Consider the following 16,637-nt stretch of genomic DNA (forward strand, 5'->3'; position numbering starts at 1 on the left):
GAGTCGCGGGACTGGAGGAGACCTGGGGAGCTCCCCTAGCCCGGTCCCCTGCACGCACGGCGGGACTGGGGTGTCCAGGCCTCTCCTGTGCCCTGGGAGATGCAGCTGGAGGCTGTGACGTAGTGGGGGTACCTGGCTGGTTTCTATGCTGCTGGCTCTGGGGTAACCCCCACTGGCTGCCGTGGGGACCACGACCCAGCAAAACAGGATGAGTCACTATGCAAACCAGTGGCCAGACACCCCCCATGGAGAGGAACAAAGGAAGGTGGAATGCTGCCTTGGCTGGGGGGCAGGGCTGGAAGTTAGTGAGTTGGTTGCTGGCTGTCGGAGGGCATGGAGGAGAGCCTAGGGGAAGGAGCTGGAGTTTAGGGGCCCAGTCTCCCCCATCTCAAGGGGGCCTGAGGCATCCTAGCCCAGTTCCTGTAACCAGATTACATCTGTGCTGCGCTGTGCTGGAGGAGCAATAAACCACCCTCAATTCCACTGGCTGGTGCAGTCTGTTTGTGCCATTTCGGGGTGCAGGAGACGGGGAACCCCCAACGCGCCGTCACACTGGTGTCAGGAGTGGGATGCACTGCACCCCGTGGATGGAGCTTCCAGCGGTGAGCGACAAGGCGCTGTAGAAGCAAGAGCCCTGGAGCCAGGCGTGCTGGAGACAGAGCGAAGCGGTTCCTGGGAATCGTGGGGCGCTGCAGCACTAGACTGGTGAGTCTGCACCGAGGGGCCCAGCGGGCAGATGGCCTACGCCCGACTCTTGAAGGCAGAGCTGGTGGGGCTGTGCAGAGAGAGGGGCTTGCCTGTGCAGAAAGCAACCAAGGCCCAGCTGATTGCCCAGCTGGAAGATAATGACCAGCCACAGGGCCAGGATCTTGTCCCCAGGGGAAGCAGCCAGACTCCCCCTGAGAGTGTGTCAGGCTCAGAGAGAGGGAGGAGCGCTGGAACCCAACGGAGAGATGAGACAGCGTCTCCCGGGAGGCCTGCAAGCCGTAGCCCATCTAGGGCAGGGGCCAGCCCAGCGGAGCTGCGGCGGCTGGAGATCCAGCTGCGGATCAGGGAATTGGAAGTAGAGGACCGAGAGAAGGACCGCCAGGACCGAGAGAGGGAGCGCCAAGATCGAGAGAAGGAGCGCCAGGACCGAGAGAGGCAGCGGCAGCATGAGCTGGCCATGGCAGAGCGGAGAACCGGCGGGGCACCGGCTGCGCCAAGTGCGGATGGGCCCCAGGGTCCCAGGACTGCCAGACGCTTGGAGAGGCTCATGGTGGCCCAATTGAAGGACATGGGTGACATAGACGGGTTCCTCAGTGCCTTTGAGAGGGCCTGTGGACTGCAACGGGTTCCCCCAGCTGACTGGCTGCAGGAGCTCATCCCCGCACTGAGCCAGGAGGCGGCCGGAGTGCTCAGTCAGCTGGAGGACCTACAGCCAGGGGATTACAACCGAGTCAAGGAGGCCCTGCTGCACAAGTTCGGGCTGACCCCCGAGATGTACAGGAAGAAGTTCCGGGGGGTACAGAAAGGGCCACGGGAGACCTATGTGGACCTGGCCTCCCGCCTGGCGCAATACGGCCGCAAGTGGGTGTCTGGAGTCGGAGCCCAGACCGCAGAGGAGCTGCTCAAGCTGGTCATGATGGAGCAGTTCTATGAAGCGTGCCCACCCAAACTGAGGCTGTGGCTCAAGGACCGGAGACCAGAGAACCCCCAGGAGGCCGGGAGACTGGCGGATGAGTTCACGGAGAGCCGGTCCGGGTGTGAACGGGAGTCCCGGAGAGAGAGGGAACCGCGCAGAGACCGGATCTCGGCTGAGCGACGGAGGGAGTCAACTACGGGGCGAGACCAAGGAACAGGTCGTCTGCGCCCCAGAGAACCAGCCAGGGCCTGGACAGAGACAGCCCAAAGCCTAACTTGCCAGCGCTGTGGGCAAAAAGGCCACAAGAGGGCTCAGTGCACCAGGTCCCAGGACCGGGGACTTTCCAGGGTTAACTGGCTGGGGCGGGAGGAAGGGCAGGCTGCCCCAGAGGCAGGGGCTGGCAGGCAAACCTCAGCTCAGAGAGAGGGGAAGGATGCTCTGTGCACCTCCCCTGGGAGGTCTGATTCTCAGGAGGCGGATTTCTCCGTGTACCGGGTGGGGGCAGGACGGCCCCTGCGGAGCGAGGGCCTCATACCCCTGGAGGTGGATGGTAGGAAGGTGACGGGCTTCTGGGACACGGGGGCGGAGGTGACTCTGGCCCGATCCGACATAGTGGCCCCGGAGCGGATACTACCCCACGCGCAGCTGACCCCGAAGGGCATAGATGGGTCCCCGTTTAAGGTGCCTGTAGCCCGGGTGCATCTGAAATGGGGGGCGAAGGAAGGCCTCAAGGAAGTGGGGGTGCACCCGCACTTGCCCACCGAGGTGCTGATGGGGAATGACCTAGAGGAGTGGCCCCATGAATCCCAGCGGGCTCTAGTCACTACCTGGAGCCAGAGCCAGCGGGGGGCTGACAACGTGGGTCCAGGGAAGGATTCCTGGCAGCGTCCTCAGGGTCCCATCCCAGTGGACACGGGGTCCAGCCAGGCTGGGACTCCGGACCTAGGCAAAGGTGGGGGACAGGTCCCGATCCCTGCCTCAGCAGCTGAATTCCAGGCTGAGGTGCAGGCAGACCCCTCCTTGCAGAGGCTGAGGGACCAGGCTGGCCTCCATGCAGCTCAGCCCCGGGGGAGAGGTGGCCAGGAGAGATTCCTGCGGGAGCGTGGGCTCCTATTCCGTGAGTGGCTCCCCCCCAGGAAGGCGAGGGCATGGAGGGTAGAGCGGCAGCTGGTCGTCCCCCGAAAGTATCGCCTCAAGCTGCTGTATTTGGCCCACGATTCCCCCGTTGGGGGCCACCGGGGGATCCGGAGCACCCGGCTGAGGCTGCTCCAGCACTTCTATTGGCCGGGAATCTTTACAGCCGTGCAGCGGTACTGCCGGTCCTGTGACTCCTGCCAGAGGGGCGGGAAGGCCCAAGACAGGAGGAAAGCGGCTTGGGGGTCTCTACCCCAGATAGAGGACCCTCTGGGCTTGCTGAGAGAGTTATGGGAGGGGAAGTCCTCCCTGGATGGAGCATCGGGGGTGGAAGCCGCCCTGGCTGTCCAGAGAAGGCTCGCTGGGCTCATGGCCCCGGCCCGAGAGACCCTGGCCAGAGATCAAGGCCAGTGGAAGGGTGGGTGTGACCCCCGAGGACAGGCCTGTGCCAGTCGCCCTGGAGCGGGGCGGCGAGTGGACAGAGGGAAGCCAATTCATGTGGGGCCTCGCCACGGCCGGCCCGAGTCAAGGGGAGCACCCATGTCCCCAGGGCGGGTTCCCACGCAGAGGACCCGAACTTCCCTAGGTCACGAGCGGAGTGACCCTGCTCAGTTCGCTCTCGGAGGGGGGAGAACTGTGACGTAGTGGGGGTACCTGGCTGGTTTCTATGCTGCTGGCTCTGGGGTAACCCCCACTGGCTGCCGTGGGGACCACGACCCAGCAAAACAGGATGAGTCACTATGCAAACCAGTGGCCAGACACCCCCCATGGAGAGGAACAAAGGAAGGTGGAATGCTGCCTTGGCTGGGGGGCAGGGCTGGAAGTTAGTGAGTTGGTTGCTGGCTGTCGGAGGGCATGGAGGAGAGCCTAGGGGAAGGGGCTGGAGTTTAGGGTCCCAGTCTCCCCCATCTCAAGGGGGCCTGAGGCATCCTAGCCCAGTTCCTGTAACCAGATTACATCTGTGCTGCGCTGTGCTGGAGGAGCAATAAACCACCCTCAATTCCACTGGCTGGTGCAGTCTGTTTGTGCCATTTCGGGGTGCAGGAGACGGGGAACCCCCAACGCGCCGTCACAGAGGCCTAGTGCAGGGACCTGGCCCAAAGGCCTGGGCACAGGACAGTGCATGGAGAGCCCATCAGAACCAAGCTGGAGCAACCCCAGCCCCCAGGACACCCCAGTCTGGCCTCTCCCCTTTGCTCCCTCTGCTGGGCTCTGCAGTCAGAGCCCAGCCCTGTCCCCGTGTGCAGGCTGCCCAGAGAGCGGGAGGGAACCAGCACGTACTTCCTCGGACTCCACGTTCCCGTTGCAGCCTGTGGATTTGCCGTGGCTGTTAGCCACAGGGCCCCCCGTCTTCTCCGCTGCGCTGCTGCTCAACTTACGGTCTTGTAACTGCAATGAAACCAGAGACTTGTGCCAGGGGAGCCCCACGGTGCGCAGGGTGTGAGCCCCCCTCCCGTGCGTCGACTTGCACCGGCACCCCCGGGGACGCCGCTTCGAGCAGCAAGCTTCCTCTTTCATTTCAAAACCTCTTAGGAACCCCGGCCGCTTACGCCGCCGTTAAAAGCCGTTTAACGCCCCAGCCAGAGTCTGAGCTTTCCCAGTTTGAGTCAATCGACCCCAAAGGATTTTTTTCTGAATTCCACCCCCAGAAATGCTGCTTTGGGATGCTCGTTCCAGGCTGCAAGGGAAACCACGCCCGAGAGCCCAGCACGGCTGGCTGCCACCCTGCTGCACCCGGTGCCCCTAGCCCCGTGTCACAGTTCCCCCGTCTGCAGGCGGAGGGGGCAATACCTAACCTCACGGGGAGGGGCTCGTTCACGAATGTCACGGAGGGCTTGGAACGGAGAGGCGCACTGTGATTCACATCACTAGTGCCAAGCGCCCCCAGCCCCGCCCTGGCCCAGAGGCCGTGTCTCTGGCTTGCCCCCGGGGCTGTTCCGCGGCAGCTCTCAGGCCTGGTCTGGCCCGGTCTCTCCATGGGTTCTGGGCGGTGCCTGATGCACCGGGGCCCTCTCCTCAGGCCAGGCCTGGAGGTGCTACCAAAGCCCGCTGCTCCTCGGTGCGGGCCCAGCCCTAGGCCCCCCACTGCTGAGCATTCGCCATCCGCTCCCAGCGTCCGGCCGGGGCCCGCAAGCCCTTCGGCCGTCAGAGGGGAGGGGTGAAGAGACGGGGCGCCGAGGAGCAGGGAAGATGAGGAAGGGGAGGGAGGGAGACCGGCTGGGCAGGTGGGAACTAGAAATGAGGCGGCGCTCCAGGCCGTGGGGGCCCCGGGGCAGCAGGAAGGCAAACATGGCCTTACGCCACCCCCTGCCCCAGCTCCGGGGCCGTTCCCTCAGCGTGCGCTAGAGCAGCTGAGGGCCACTCCAGCGTACGCCTGCTGCAATGCCCCGTGGGACCGGGCTGCCGGGACGCCCCGCCTGCACCCCATGGCTCTGGCCCGGCCCCACAGCCCACTTGCAGCCGCAGTGCGGCCCGCGCTCGGCGCCCCAGCTGTGAAGGCCCCTCCCCGCTGCTGCTCACAATAGGGGCAGGGCCCGAGGCAGCTGAAGGCGGAGATGGGTCCAATGGAGCGGTGGGACTGGACATCCCCAATTCGCCCCCTTCAGGACACCTGCTGGCTCGGGGGATGCCCGCGCCCAGCTGCCTGGCTTCTTTGGGGCCACGTTTGCAACCCTGGCCTCTGAGTGGTGCCACGGGCCCTGCAGCGTGGCTCTCGTCTCACTGGCTGGGCTGTTAGCTCCCCGATCTCACCCCTCCCTGCCACTGCCCTGGCGGAGTTCATGCCTCTGCCCATTGGGCTTTTCTGCCTCCCCCCTTCCCACCCGACCCCTTACGCTCGGCAGCCCGAGCTGCAGCATGCACCTCAGCCCTAGTTCCAGTCCTGCCCTGCCTGGCCTGAGCCCCCAGGGCCGCCACGGGCCCCCCGCACTGACCACTTTCTCTTGCTCCTCCTGGTGCTTCTTCAGCTGCTCCAGGAGCTGCTGAAACTCCTGCTCTTTCTGCTGCTCCTCCAGCATGGTGGCGTCGTTCTGCTCGGCGTAGGCCATGGCCACCACGGCCAGGATGAGGTTGATGAGGTAGAAGGAGCCCAGGAAGATCACCACCACAAAGAAGATCATGTAGGTTTTCCCCGCGGCGCGCAGGGTCTGAGGAAGCAAGAGACACGTCGCGCCCGGCTCAGGCCACCAGCCAGGCTGCCTTGGGGCCCCGGCCTGGAGACGTTCTCACCTAACCCAGAGGCCTGGCTGACAGTGGCCGACCCGCTCTGGTGTCCGCGGGCGGTGAGTTACACGGTGCTCCCCAGCAGTGCAGCCGGGGCGGGTGCATGGCGCTTCCCAGCGGGGCTGTCGGGATGGGCGCGAAGGAACAGCCCAGATGCTCATGCTCCTGAGGGTCCGAGCGGTGACCCCCGATCTGGGCAGCAGATTCCCCTGGTCACAGCAGGCTCCCCCGAACACGCCCAGCCCAGGGAGGCTCGGTGCAGTGCGAGTGCACCTGTGTGACTGTGCCGCAGCGGGAAATGGGACCCGCTATTCCCCCCTCCTCCAGTACAAGCCTCTGCGCAACCCAGGGCGAAGGCTGCGGGGCCGGCACCCAGTGTCGGGTGCAGGCCGTGAGCAGACTCTGCCTATGCCCCTTGTCGGGGGTGGATTTAGGGCAGGGCAAGCGGGGCGGCTGCCCCGGGCTCCGCGCTTCCCAAGGCCCCGTGCATGGGCTGTGTCAAAGGGGGGGCCCCGCGGCGCTCTCACCCGCCTGCCCCTTGTTTTGGTTCCATCAGGCCCCGCCCCATGGACAATGCGCCGCTTTGCAAGGCCAGGGCGCTCAGCCCAGCCCAGGTGGGTTTGGACGTGGGGCCCCAAGCCCCGGTTGCCATGCCCAGTGACCGGAGGCCGTAGCGCCGCACAGCACAGGCCGACTCGTCCCTCTCCGCACGCGGCCCTGTGGCGCACAAGCCGTTGCCTCTGCCGGGGGAGCTGGGCCCACAGGAGAGAGGGGCTCACCAGCTGGAAGAGATTCTCCCAGTAGTCCTGAGTCATGAGGCGGAAGAGAGAAAGGAAGGCCCAGCTGAACGTGTCATAGCTGGTGTAGCCATAGTTCGGATTCCTCCCTGCTTTCATGCACGTGTATCCTTCAGGGCACCTCCTGCCGGAGGAGAAGGGAGGAGGAGGGGGCATTAGCACCGGAGGGGCAGGGAGAGGAGGGGGCATTAGCGCCGGAGGGGCAGGGAGGGGAGGGGGCGTCAGCGCCGGAGGGGCAGGGAGGGGAGGGGGCGTCAGCGCCGGAGGGGCAGGGAGGAGGAGGGGGCATTAGCACCAGAGGGGCAGGGAGAGGAGGGGGCATTAGCGCCGGAGGGGCAGGGAGGGGAGGGGGCGTCAGCGCCGGAGGGGCAGGGAGGGGAGGGGGCGTCAGCGCCGGAGGGGCAGGGAGGAGGAGGGGGCATTAGCACCAGAGGGGCAGGGAGAGGAGGGGGCATTAGCGCCGGAGGGGCAGGGAGGGGAGGGGGCGTCAGCGCCGGAGGGGCAGGGAGGGGAGGGGGCTTCAGCGCCGGAGAAGCAGGGAGGGGAGGGGGCGTCAGCACCGGAGGGGCAGAGAGGGGAGGGGGCGTCAGCGCCGGAGAAGCAGGGAGGGGAGGGGGCGTCAGCGCCGGAGGGGCAGAGAGGGGAGGGGGCGTCAGCGCCGGAGGAGCAGGGAGGAGAGGGGGCGTTAGCTCCGGAGGGGCAGGGAGGGGAGGGGGCGTCAGCGCCGGAGGGGCAGGGAGGGGAGGGGGCTTCAGCGCCGGAGAAGCAGGGAGGGGAGGGGGCGTCAGCACCGGAGGGGCAGAGAGGGGAGGGGGCGTCAGCGCCGGAGAAGCAGGGAGGGGAGGGGGCATCAGCGCCGGAGGGGCAGGGAGGGGAGGGGGCGTCAGCGCCGGAGAAGCAGGGAGGGGAGGGGGCGTCAGCGCCGGAGGGGCAGGGAGGGGAGGGGGCGTCAGCTCCGGAGGGGCAGAGAGGGGAGGGGGGCGTTAGCGCCGGAGGGGCAGGGAGGGGAGGGGGCGTTAGCGCCGGAGGGGCAGGGAGGGGAGGGGGCGTCAGCGCCGGAGGGGCAGGGAGGAGAGGGGGCGTCAGCTCCGGAGGGGCAGGGAGGGGAGGGGGCGTCAGCGCCGGAGGGGCAGGGAGGGGAGGGGGCGTCAGCGCCGGAGGGGCAGGGAGGAGAGGGGGCGTCAGCGCCGGAGGGGCAGGGAGGGGAGGGGGCATTAGCGCCGGAGGGGCAGGGAGAGGAGGGGGCATTAGCGCCGGAGGGGCAGGGAGGAGAGGGGGCGTCAGCGCCGGAGGGGCAGGGAGGGGAGGGGGCGTCAGCGCCGGAGGGGCAGAGAGGGGAGGGGGCGTCAGCGCCGGAGGGGCAGGGAGGGGAGGGGGCGTCAGCGCCGGAGGGACAGGGAGGGGAGGGGGCGTCAGCGCCGGAGGGGCAGGGAGGGGAGGGGGCGTCAGCGCCGGAGGGGCAGGGAGGGGAGGGGGCGTCAGCGCCGGAGGGGCAGGGAGAGGAGGGGGCATTAGCGCCGGAGGGGCAGGGAGGGGAGGGGGCGTCAGCGCCGGAGGGGCAGGGAGGAGAGGGGGCGTCAGCGCCGGAGGGGCAGGGAGGAGAGGGGGCGTCAGTGCCGGAGGGGCAGGGAGGAGAGGGGGCGTCAGCGCCGGAGGGGCAGGGAGGAGAGGGGGCGTCAGCGCCGGAGGGGCAGGGAGGAGAGGGGGCGTTAGCGCCGGAGGGGCAGGGAGGGGAGGGGGCGTCAGCGCCGGAGGGGCAGGGAGGAGAGGGGGTGTCAGCGCCGGAGGGGCAGGGAGGGGAGGGGGCGTCAGCGCCGGAGGGGCAGGGAGGAGAGGGGGCGTCAGCGCCGGAGGGGCAGGGAGGAGAGGGGGCGTCAGCGCCGGAGGGGCAGGGAGGAGAGGGGGCGTCAGTGCCGGAGGGGCAGGGAGGAGAGGGGGCGTTAGCGCCGGAGGGGCAGGGAGGAGAGGGGGCGTCAGCGCCGGAGGGGCAGGGAGGGGAGGGGGCGTCAGCGCCGGAGGGGCAGGGAGGAGAGGGGGCGTCAGCGCCGGAGGGGCAGGGAGGAGAGGGGATATTACTGCTGGCTTTGGGCCCCGCAGTGCTTCTGCAAGGAGAAAGAAGTGGGGGAATCCTTTCTCCTCACAGCGACCCCTTAGCACCCAGCTTCACCCCACACTCAGCGCCACCCCTGCACCCCAACCTTCTGCGCCAGCCCTAAGCCCTTCATCCCCCCCGGAACCTGCACCCCCAGCCAAAGCCGTCACTCCCCAACCCTCTGCCTCAGGCCTGCGCCCCCTCCCACACTACAAAACCCTAGCCCCCCCAGCACATGAAGTTTGTTATGTGCACCAGTATGAAGATGAGGTGTCATGTCACCTCCGTGTCGCACGTCCCCTCCACGCTGGTACATGGAACAAAATTCATTCTGTTCAGGGGTGGGAAAAATTGGAGGGAAACTGGTGTCCAGACGCGCAATGGGCGTTTGTGCCCACAACCCTATTCTCCAAACTCGCACCGGTCACCTCGGTTGGCTGCTCCGGCTGCGTGCTCGCCGCATACTAAGCCTCGCTGGCCTCTTTCTTTCCCTCCCCAGGTCTGCCTGCGCCAGTCCGAACAGAGCTCACTCACCCGGCGTCGCTGCTGTTCCCGCAGAGCAGAGCATCCAGCGCGCCCTCCAGAAAGTAGAAGTTCCCTTTGCAATTCAGGAAGAAAGCGAGACGTGAGCATCGCAGGTGTTGCTTTGCACACGTGTGTTTCTCACTAGACCTTGCTCAGGTCCTGAGCTCAATCCAGGTTTGCTTTTTGGAATATGGAAGTGTCCATGTGTCATGGGAATCTTTGCTCTGTGGGGCCGGGGAGGAGGGGTCTTTTCTGTGTAGTTTTATGAGAGACAGTCCCATTCTGGGAACATCCCATTGTCCTGGCACAACCAACCCCTGCCCTTGCTTTAAGTTCGGAGAAGGAAGCTGTCTGCCGAATTCGGGGGTCCTAGCTCCTGCCGTTTCGGAGGAGCTGTTGAACAAACAGACACGCACTCAAATAGACAGACAGGCGGAAGGCCAGACAGACAAACTCTCTCCAATGTCTAGTAGATTTGCAGTTCTTCACCAAATGGCTCACTGGATGTGTCCCAGCCGCTGGATCGCGCACAAGGCATGCCCCATAGCTATTGCTTCCTGTGTTTGCTATTCATAAGGTGCTAATTTGCACGGGTGACCTTCGTCGCACAGTCTTCGTGTGCCCGACTGGCTGACTCCCAAACCCAGGGGCAGAGGGCTCTAGAGACAGCCAGCGCGGATCCCTGGGCGAAGGGCGCTCCTGCTGTGACTGGTCACCAACCCCACGGGAGAGACGGGAGAAAGGCCAATGCTGGGGCTCTGCAGGTTTGCATGAGTCCTGCTGGGAAACTGGAAAATAACCCGAGTTCTCCAGCCAGCCCCACACGGAGCCCACGGCCAGGGCCCTTTCCTGGCTGCTTCTGTCCCCACCAGCCCACCCCCCTAAGAAAGCTGCGAGCTAGACCTCTGCCCGTGCCCATCCCCACCAGCCCACCCCCCTAAGACAGCCGCGAGCTGGACCTCTGCCCGTGCCCGTCCCCACCAGCCCACCCCCTAAGACAGCCACGAGCTGGACCTCTGCCCGTGCCCGTCCCCACCAGCCCACCCCCATAAGACAGCCGCGAGCTGGACCTCTGCCCGTCCCCACCAGCCCACCCCCCTAAGACAGCCCCGAGCTGGACCTCTGCCCGTGCCCGTCCCCACCAGCCCATCCCCCTAAGACAGCCCCGAGCTGGACCTCTGCCCGTGCCCGTCCCCACCAGCCCATCCCCCCTAAGACAGCCGCAAGCTGGACCTCTGCCCGTGCCCATCCCCACCAGCCCACCCCCCTAAGACAGCCGCGAGCTAGACCTCTGCCCGTGCCCATCCCCACCAGCCCACCCCCCTAAGACAGCCCCGAGCTGGACCTCTGCCCGTGCCCATCCCCACCAGCCCACCCCCCTAAGACAGCCGCGAGCTGGACCTCTGCCTGTGCCTGTCCCCACCAGCCCACCCCCCTAAGACAGCCGCGAGCTGGACCTCTGCCTGTGCCTGTCCCCACCAGCCCACCCCCCTAAGACAGCCGCGAGCTGGACCTCTGCCCGTGCCTGTCCCCACCAGCCCATCCCCCTAAGACAGCCGCGAGCTAGACCTCTGCCCGTGCCCGTCCCCACCAGCCCACCCCCCTAAGACAGCCCCGAGCTGGACCTCTGCCCGTGCCCATCCCCACCAGCCCACCCCCCTAAGACAGCCGCGAGCTAGACCTCTGCCCGTGCCCGTCCCCACCAGCCCACCCCCCTAAGACAGCCGCGAGCTAGACCTCTGCCCGTGCCCGTCCCCACCAGCCCACCCCCCTAAGACAGCCACGAGCTGGACCTCTGCCTGTGCCCGTCCCCACCAGCCCATCCCCCTAAGACAGCCGCAAGCTGGACCTCTGCCCGTGCCCGTCCCCACCAGCCCACCCCCCTAAGACAGCCCCGAGCTGGACCTCTGCCTGTGCCCATCCCCACCAGCCCACCCCCCTAAGACAGCCCCGAGCTAGACCTCTGCCTGTGCCCATCCCCACCAGCCCACCCCCCTAAGACAGCCGCGAGCTAGACCTCTGCCCGTGCCCGTCCCCACCAGCCCACCCCCCTAAGACAGCCCCGAGCTGGACCTCTGCCCGTGCCCGTCCCCACCAGCCCACCCCCTAAGACAGCCACGAGCTGGACCTCTGCCCGTGCCCGTCCCCACCAGCCCATCCCCCTAAGACAGCCGCAAGCTGGACCTCTGCCCGTGCCCATCCCCACCAGCCCACCCCCCTAAGACAGCCGCGAGCTGGATCACTGCCAGTGCCCGTCCCCACCAGCCCACCCCCTAAGACAGCCACGAGCTGGACCTCTGCCCGTGCCCGTCCCCACCAGCCCATCCCCCTAAGACAGCCGCAAGCTGGACCTCTGCCCGTGCCCATCCCCACCAGCCCACCCCCCTAAGACAGCCACGAGCTGGATCACTGCCCGTGCCCATCCCCACCAGCCCACCCCCATAAGACAGCCCCGAGCTAGACCTCTGCCCGTGCCCATCCCCACCAGCCCACCCCCCTAAGACAGCCGCAAGCTGGACCTCTGCCCGTGCCCGTCCCCACCAGCCCATCCCCCTAAGACAGCCGCAAGCTGGACCTCTGCCCGTGCCCGTCCCCACCAGCCCACCCCCCTAAGACAGCCGCGAGCTGGACCTCTGCCCGTGCCCATCCCCACCAGCCCACCCCCCTAAGACAGCCACGAGCTGGACCTCTGCCCGTGCCCGTCCCCACCAGCCCACCCCCATAAGACAGCCCCGAGCTGGACCTCTGCCCGTGCCCATCCCCACCAGCCCATCCCCCTAAGACAGCCCCGAGCTGGACCTCTGCCCGTGCCCGTCCCCACCAGCCCATCCCCCTAAGACAGCCCCGAGCTGGACCTCTGCCCGTGCCCGTCCCCACCAGCCCATCCCCCCTAAGACAGCCGCAAGCTGGACCTCTGCCCGTGCCCATCCCCACCAGCCCACCCCCCTAAGACAGCCGCGAGCTAGACCTCTGCCCGTGCCCATCCCCACCAGCCCACCCCCCTAAGACAGCCCCGAGCTGGACCTCTGCCCGTGCCCATCCCCACCAGCCCACCCCCCTAAGACAGCCGCGAGCTGGACCTCTGCCTGTGCCTGTCCCCACCAGCCCACCCCCCTAAGACAGCCGCGAGCTGGACCTCTGCCTGTGCCTGTCCCCACCAGCCCACCCCCCTAAGACAGCCGCGAGCTGGACCTCTGCCCGTGCCTGTCCCCACCAGCCCATCCCCCTAAGACAGCCGCGAGCTAGACCTCTGCCCGTGCCCGTCCCCACCAGCCCACCCCCCTAAGACAGCCCCGAGCTGGACCTCTGCCCGTGCCCATCCCCACCAGCCCACCCCCCTAAGACAGCCGCGAGCTAGACCTCTGCCCGTGCCCGTCCCCACCAGCCCACCCCCTAAGACAGCCACGAGCTGGACCTCTGCCTGTGCCCGTCCCCACCAGCCCATCCCCCTAAGACAGCCGCAAGCTGGACCTCTGCCCGTGCCCGTCCCCACCAGCCCACCCCCCTAAGACAGCCCCGAGCTGGACCTCTGCCTGTGCCCATCCCCACCAGCCCACCCCCCTAAGACAGCCCCGAGCTAGACCTCTGCCTGTGCCCATCCCCACCAGCCCACCCCCCTAAGACAGCCCCGAGCTGGACCTCTGCCCGTGCCCGTCCCCACCAGCCCACCCCCCTAAGACAGCCGCGAGCTGGACCTCTGCCTGTGCCCATCCCCACCAGCCCACCCCCCTAAGACAGCCGCGAGCTAGACCTCTGCCCGTGCCCGTCCCCACCAGCCCACCCCCCTAAGACAGCCCCGAGCTGGACCTCTGCCCGTGCCCGTCCCCACCAGCCCACCCCCCTAAGACAGCCGCGAGCTGGACCACTGCCCGTGCCCGTCCCCACCAGCCCATCCCCCTAAGACAGCCGCAAGCTGGACCTCTGCCCGTGCCCATCCCCACCAGCCCACCCCCCTAAGACAGCCGCGAGCTGGATCACTGCCAGTGCCCGTCCCCACCAGCCCACCCCCTAAGACAGCCACGAGCTGGACCTCTGCCCGTGCCCGTCCCCACCAGCCCATCCCCCTAAGACAGCCGCAAGCTGGACCTCTGCCCGTGCCCATCCCCACCAGCCCACCCCCCTAAGACAGCCACGAGCTGGATCACTGCCCGTGCCCATCCCCACCAGCCCACCCCCATAAGACAGCCCCGAGCTAGACCTCTGCCCGTGCCCATCCCCACCAGCCCACCCCCCTAAGACAGCCACAAGCTGGACCTCTGCCCGTGCCCGTCCCCACCAGCCCATCCCCCTAAGACAGCCGCAAGCTGGACCTCTGCCCGTGCCCATCCCCACCAGCCCACCCCCCTAAGACAGCCGCAAGCTGGACCTCTGCCCGTGCCCGTCCCCACCAGCCCATCCCCCTAAGACAGCCGCGAGCTGGACCTCTGCCTGTGCCCATCCCCACCAGCCCACCCCCCTAAGACAGCCACGAGCTGGACCTCTGCCTGTGCCCATCCCCACCAGCCCACCCCCCTAAGACAGCCGCGAGCTGGACCTCTGCCCGTGCCTGTCCCCACCAGCCCATCCCCCTAAGACAGCCGCGAGCTGGATCACTGCCCATGCCCATCCCCACCAGCCCACCCCCCTAAGACAGCCGCGAGCTGGACCTCTGCCTGTGCCCATCCCCACCAGCCCACCCCCCTAAGACAGCCCCGAGCTGGACCTCTGCCCGTGCCCGTCCCCACCAGCCCACCCCCTAAGACAGCCACGAGCTGGATCACTGCCCGTGCCCGTCCCCACCAGCCCACCCCCTAAGACAGCCACGAGCTGGATCACTGCCCGTGCCCGTCCCCACCAGCCCACCCCCCTAAGACAGCCGCAAGCTGGACCTCTGCCCGTGCCCGTCCCCACCAGCCCACCCCCCTAAGACAGCCCCGAGCTGGACCTCTGCCCGTGCCCGTCCCCACCAGCCCACCCCCCTAAGACAGCCCCGAGCTGGACCTCTGCCCGTGCCCGTCCCCACCAGCCCACCCCCCTAAGACAGCCGCAAGCTGGACCTCTGCCCGTGCCCATCCCCACCAGCCCACCCCCCTAAGACAGCCCCGAGCTGGACCTCTGCCCGTGCCCGTCCCCACCAGCCCACCCCCCTAAGACAGCCGCAAGCTGGACCTCTGCCCGTGCCCGTCCCCACCAGCCCACCCCCCTAAGACAGCCACGAGCTGGATCACTGCCCGTGCCCGTCCCCACCAGCCCACCCCCCTAAGACAGCAGCCCCAGAGGGTGAGCAGGCGAGTGGGAATACATCGAGCTCGTTCCTCTTTGATGTTGCTGGGGAGCCGCCTGCCCCGGTGAGACCCACAGCAGCTGCTGAGACACGTCACAGGGGGGATTTCATTTCATTTGCTGACACAGAGAACCGGCTCCGTGGGGCCAGGCCATCGTGGCGGGCACGGCTCAGCCCAGCAAGGTTCCCCTGCCTTGGGCGTCACCAGATCCGACCTTTGCCCTGGGAACGGCCCCATGTCTGGGGCGACCCGTCTGGAGCCTGTTCTGCGCATCCCAAGGGGTGACTCCTACCCAGCCCCCAGGCCTCCACTTAACTAGCAGAGTGTTGAAAAGCGCCCCCCCCCCCCCCCCCGCATTGCCCTGGTGTGAGCAGCTGTCAGCCTGAATGCCTGGCCAGGATGTGCGGCTGCTGTTTGCAGGGATCTCAGGAGTTTGTGGATATTGACCTGAAGGCCCCTGCTAAAGAGCCTTCCCCCTGACTGGCTGGGATCAAGCAGCCCGGTCAGCATGTAACCTGACCTGCCCGAGATCTGCTGAGTGCTCTGAACAGGAGGGCAAACACCCCCGCCGATCCCAGCCTCGGCCACAGGCTCAGGGACCCCGGCTGAGCAGCAGCTGGTTCTGCCCTGGCATGAATGTGCCAGCAGGGTTCGGGCCCCCTTCCCGCACTCGCCGTGCGCGCGGCTCCCTGGCCAATAAAGGGTTTCTGCCCTTTTCGTTTTAACGCTTTTTCTTTTCATCAGAACATTTGGATTTTCTCAGTTTTCTGTCTTTGGACAAACCATCCTGTGACGGACCCTCCCCCCTCCCCCCGCTTTGTGAAATGGACGTATGGACTGGAATAGACGTAACTCAAAGGTGCTCTAAGCGGGTTATTTCCTGTAACCCATCGATCTTCCTGGCATGCCCCGCTGGCTCTGGTTACCTCGCTTTGATGTAAGCGTCAGGCACATGGAGCGGGGAACACTCGGAGGGGTTCAGTGTGTGCAGGGGAGACATGGGGCCACCCTGGAGGTCTTGATGAACAACTGTTAATCTCTTTTGTCCTCAGGTCTCAGCAGGGGCTGGTGGGGAGGGGCCTCAGTTCCTTAAAAGAGCATAGGAAAGCAGGGCCGGGGCCTTCTGGCTGGGCTGCGCCGGAGGGAAGGGGCCGAGCACCCCAGCCCGGCTTTGGAGGGGGGCTGGGCTGCGCTGGAGGGAGGGGGCCGAGCGCCCCAGCCCGGCTTTGGAGGGGGGCTGGGCTGCGCCGGAGGGAAGGGGCCGAGCGCCCCAGCCCGGCTTTGGAGGGGGGCTGGGCTGCGCTGGAGGGAGGGGGCCGAGCGCCCCAGCCCGGCTTTCGAGGGGCAGCTGGAGAAGAGGTTTTAGGGTGAGTCTGAAAAGTTTGTGCCGAGGGTTCAGTGCAGCCCAGCCCCGGAAACCGGGCGGTTTCGTCTCTCTTGATTTGTAACCCACTTTGCTCTGCCTGGTCTCGCTCACTCCAGCCCTACTGCTGGGCCTTAAGACAATCACGTTTCAAATCATTCCTGTGGGGTCCGATCCCATTGGGGGAGGGGTGTCCCAGGAAGCTGGGCCCTAAACTGCCCTCTCCTTGGGCCTGCAGAGGTTCGGTGTCTGGGGGGATCTCGGCCCAGGGCCGTGGCTGGGGGAGACCAGGGAGCTGGCCCAGCAAGACCGGGAGATGAGGAGGCCCAGAGAGCGGGAAGCCGAGTGGCCGTGGCGGCGGCAGTGCCCCAGGAGACCCTCCCGAGGGGTCGTCCGTGACCGCCCCGTCACACGCTCATTTCTCGGTTTGGGATCCCAGCCTCTCGGGCCCAGTTTTTATTTGTCGTCGGCTTAGTCACATGATGTGGGACAACCCTGGAAGTTGAGTGGCTGAGGAGTAGGGTGGGAGTGGTGGCCATGTCTGGATGCTGATTGGCTCTGCATGGGGGCCCCGAGTCAATTGGGCTCTGTACGGCGGCACGTTCCAGCCGAGGAA

At 66.9% G+C, this 16,637-nt stretch overlaps 1 protein-coding gene across 2 annotated transcripts in view; it reads right to left on the reverse strand.

The window, feature by feature from the left end:
• SCN4A (sodium voltage-gated channel alpha subunit 4) overlaps positions 1 to 16,637 on the reverse strand; it is a 177,319-nt gene that overhangs the window by 79,192 nt on the left and 81,490 nt on the right. For both annotated transcript variants that reach the window (XM_075911769.2, XM_075911768.2), the window contains exons 8-11: positions 9,404 to 9,467; positions 6,760 to 6,901; positions 5,692 to 5,904; positions 4,040 to 4,147 (exon numbers count right to left, since the gene is read on the reverse strand). In XM_075911769.2, coding sequence (XP_075767884.2) covers positions 4,040 to 4,147; positions 5,692 to 5,904; positions 6,760 to 6,901; positions 9,404 to 9,467 — 527 coding nt within the window. The remainder of the gene's footprint in view (positions 1 to 4,039; positions 4,148 to 5,691; positions 5,905 to 6,759; positions 6,902 to 9,403; positions 9,468 to 16,637) is intronic.

The sequence above is a fragment of the Pelodiscus sinensis genome, chromosome 29 (assembly GCF_052426305.1).
Source record: "Pelodiscus sinensis isolate ZL-2025 chromosome 29, ASM5242630v1, whole genome shotgun sequence".
Lineage (NCBI taxonomy): Eukaryota > Metazoa > Chordata > Testudines > Trionychidae > Pelodiscus > Pelodiscus sinensis.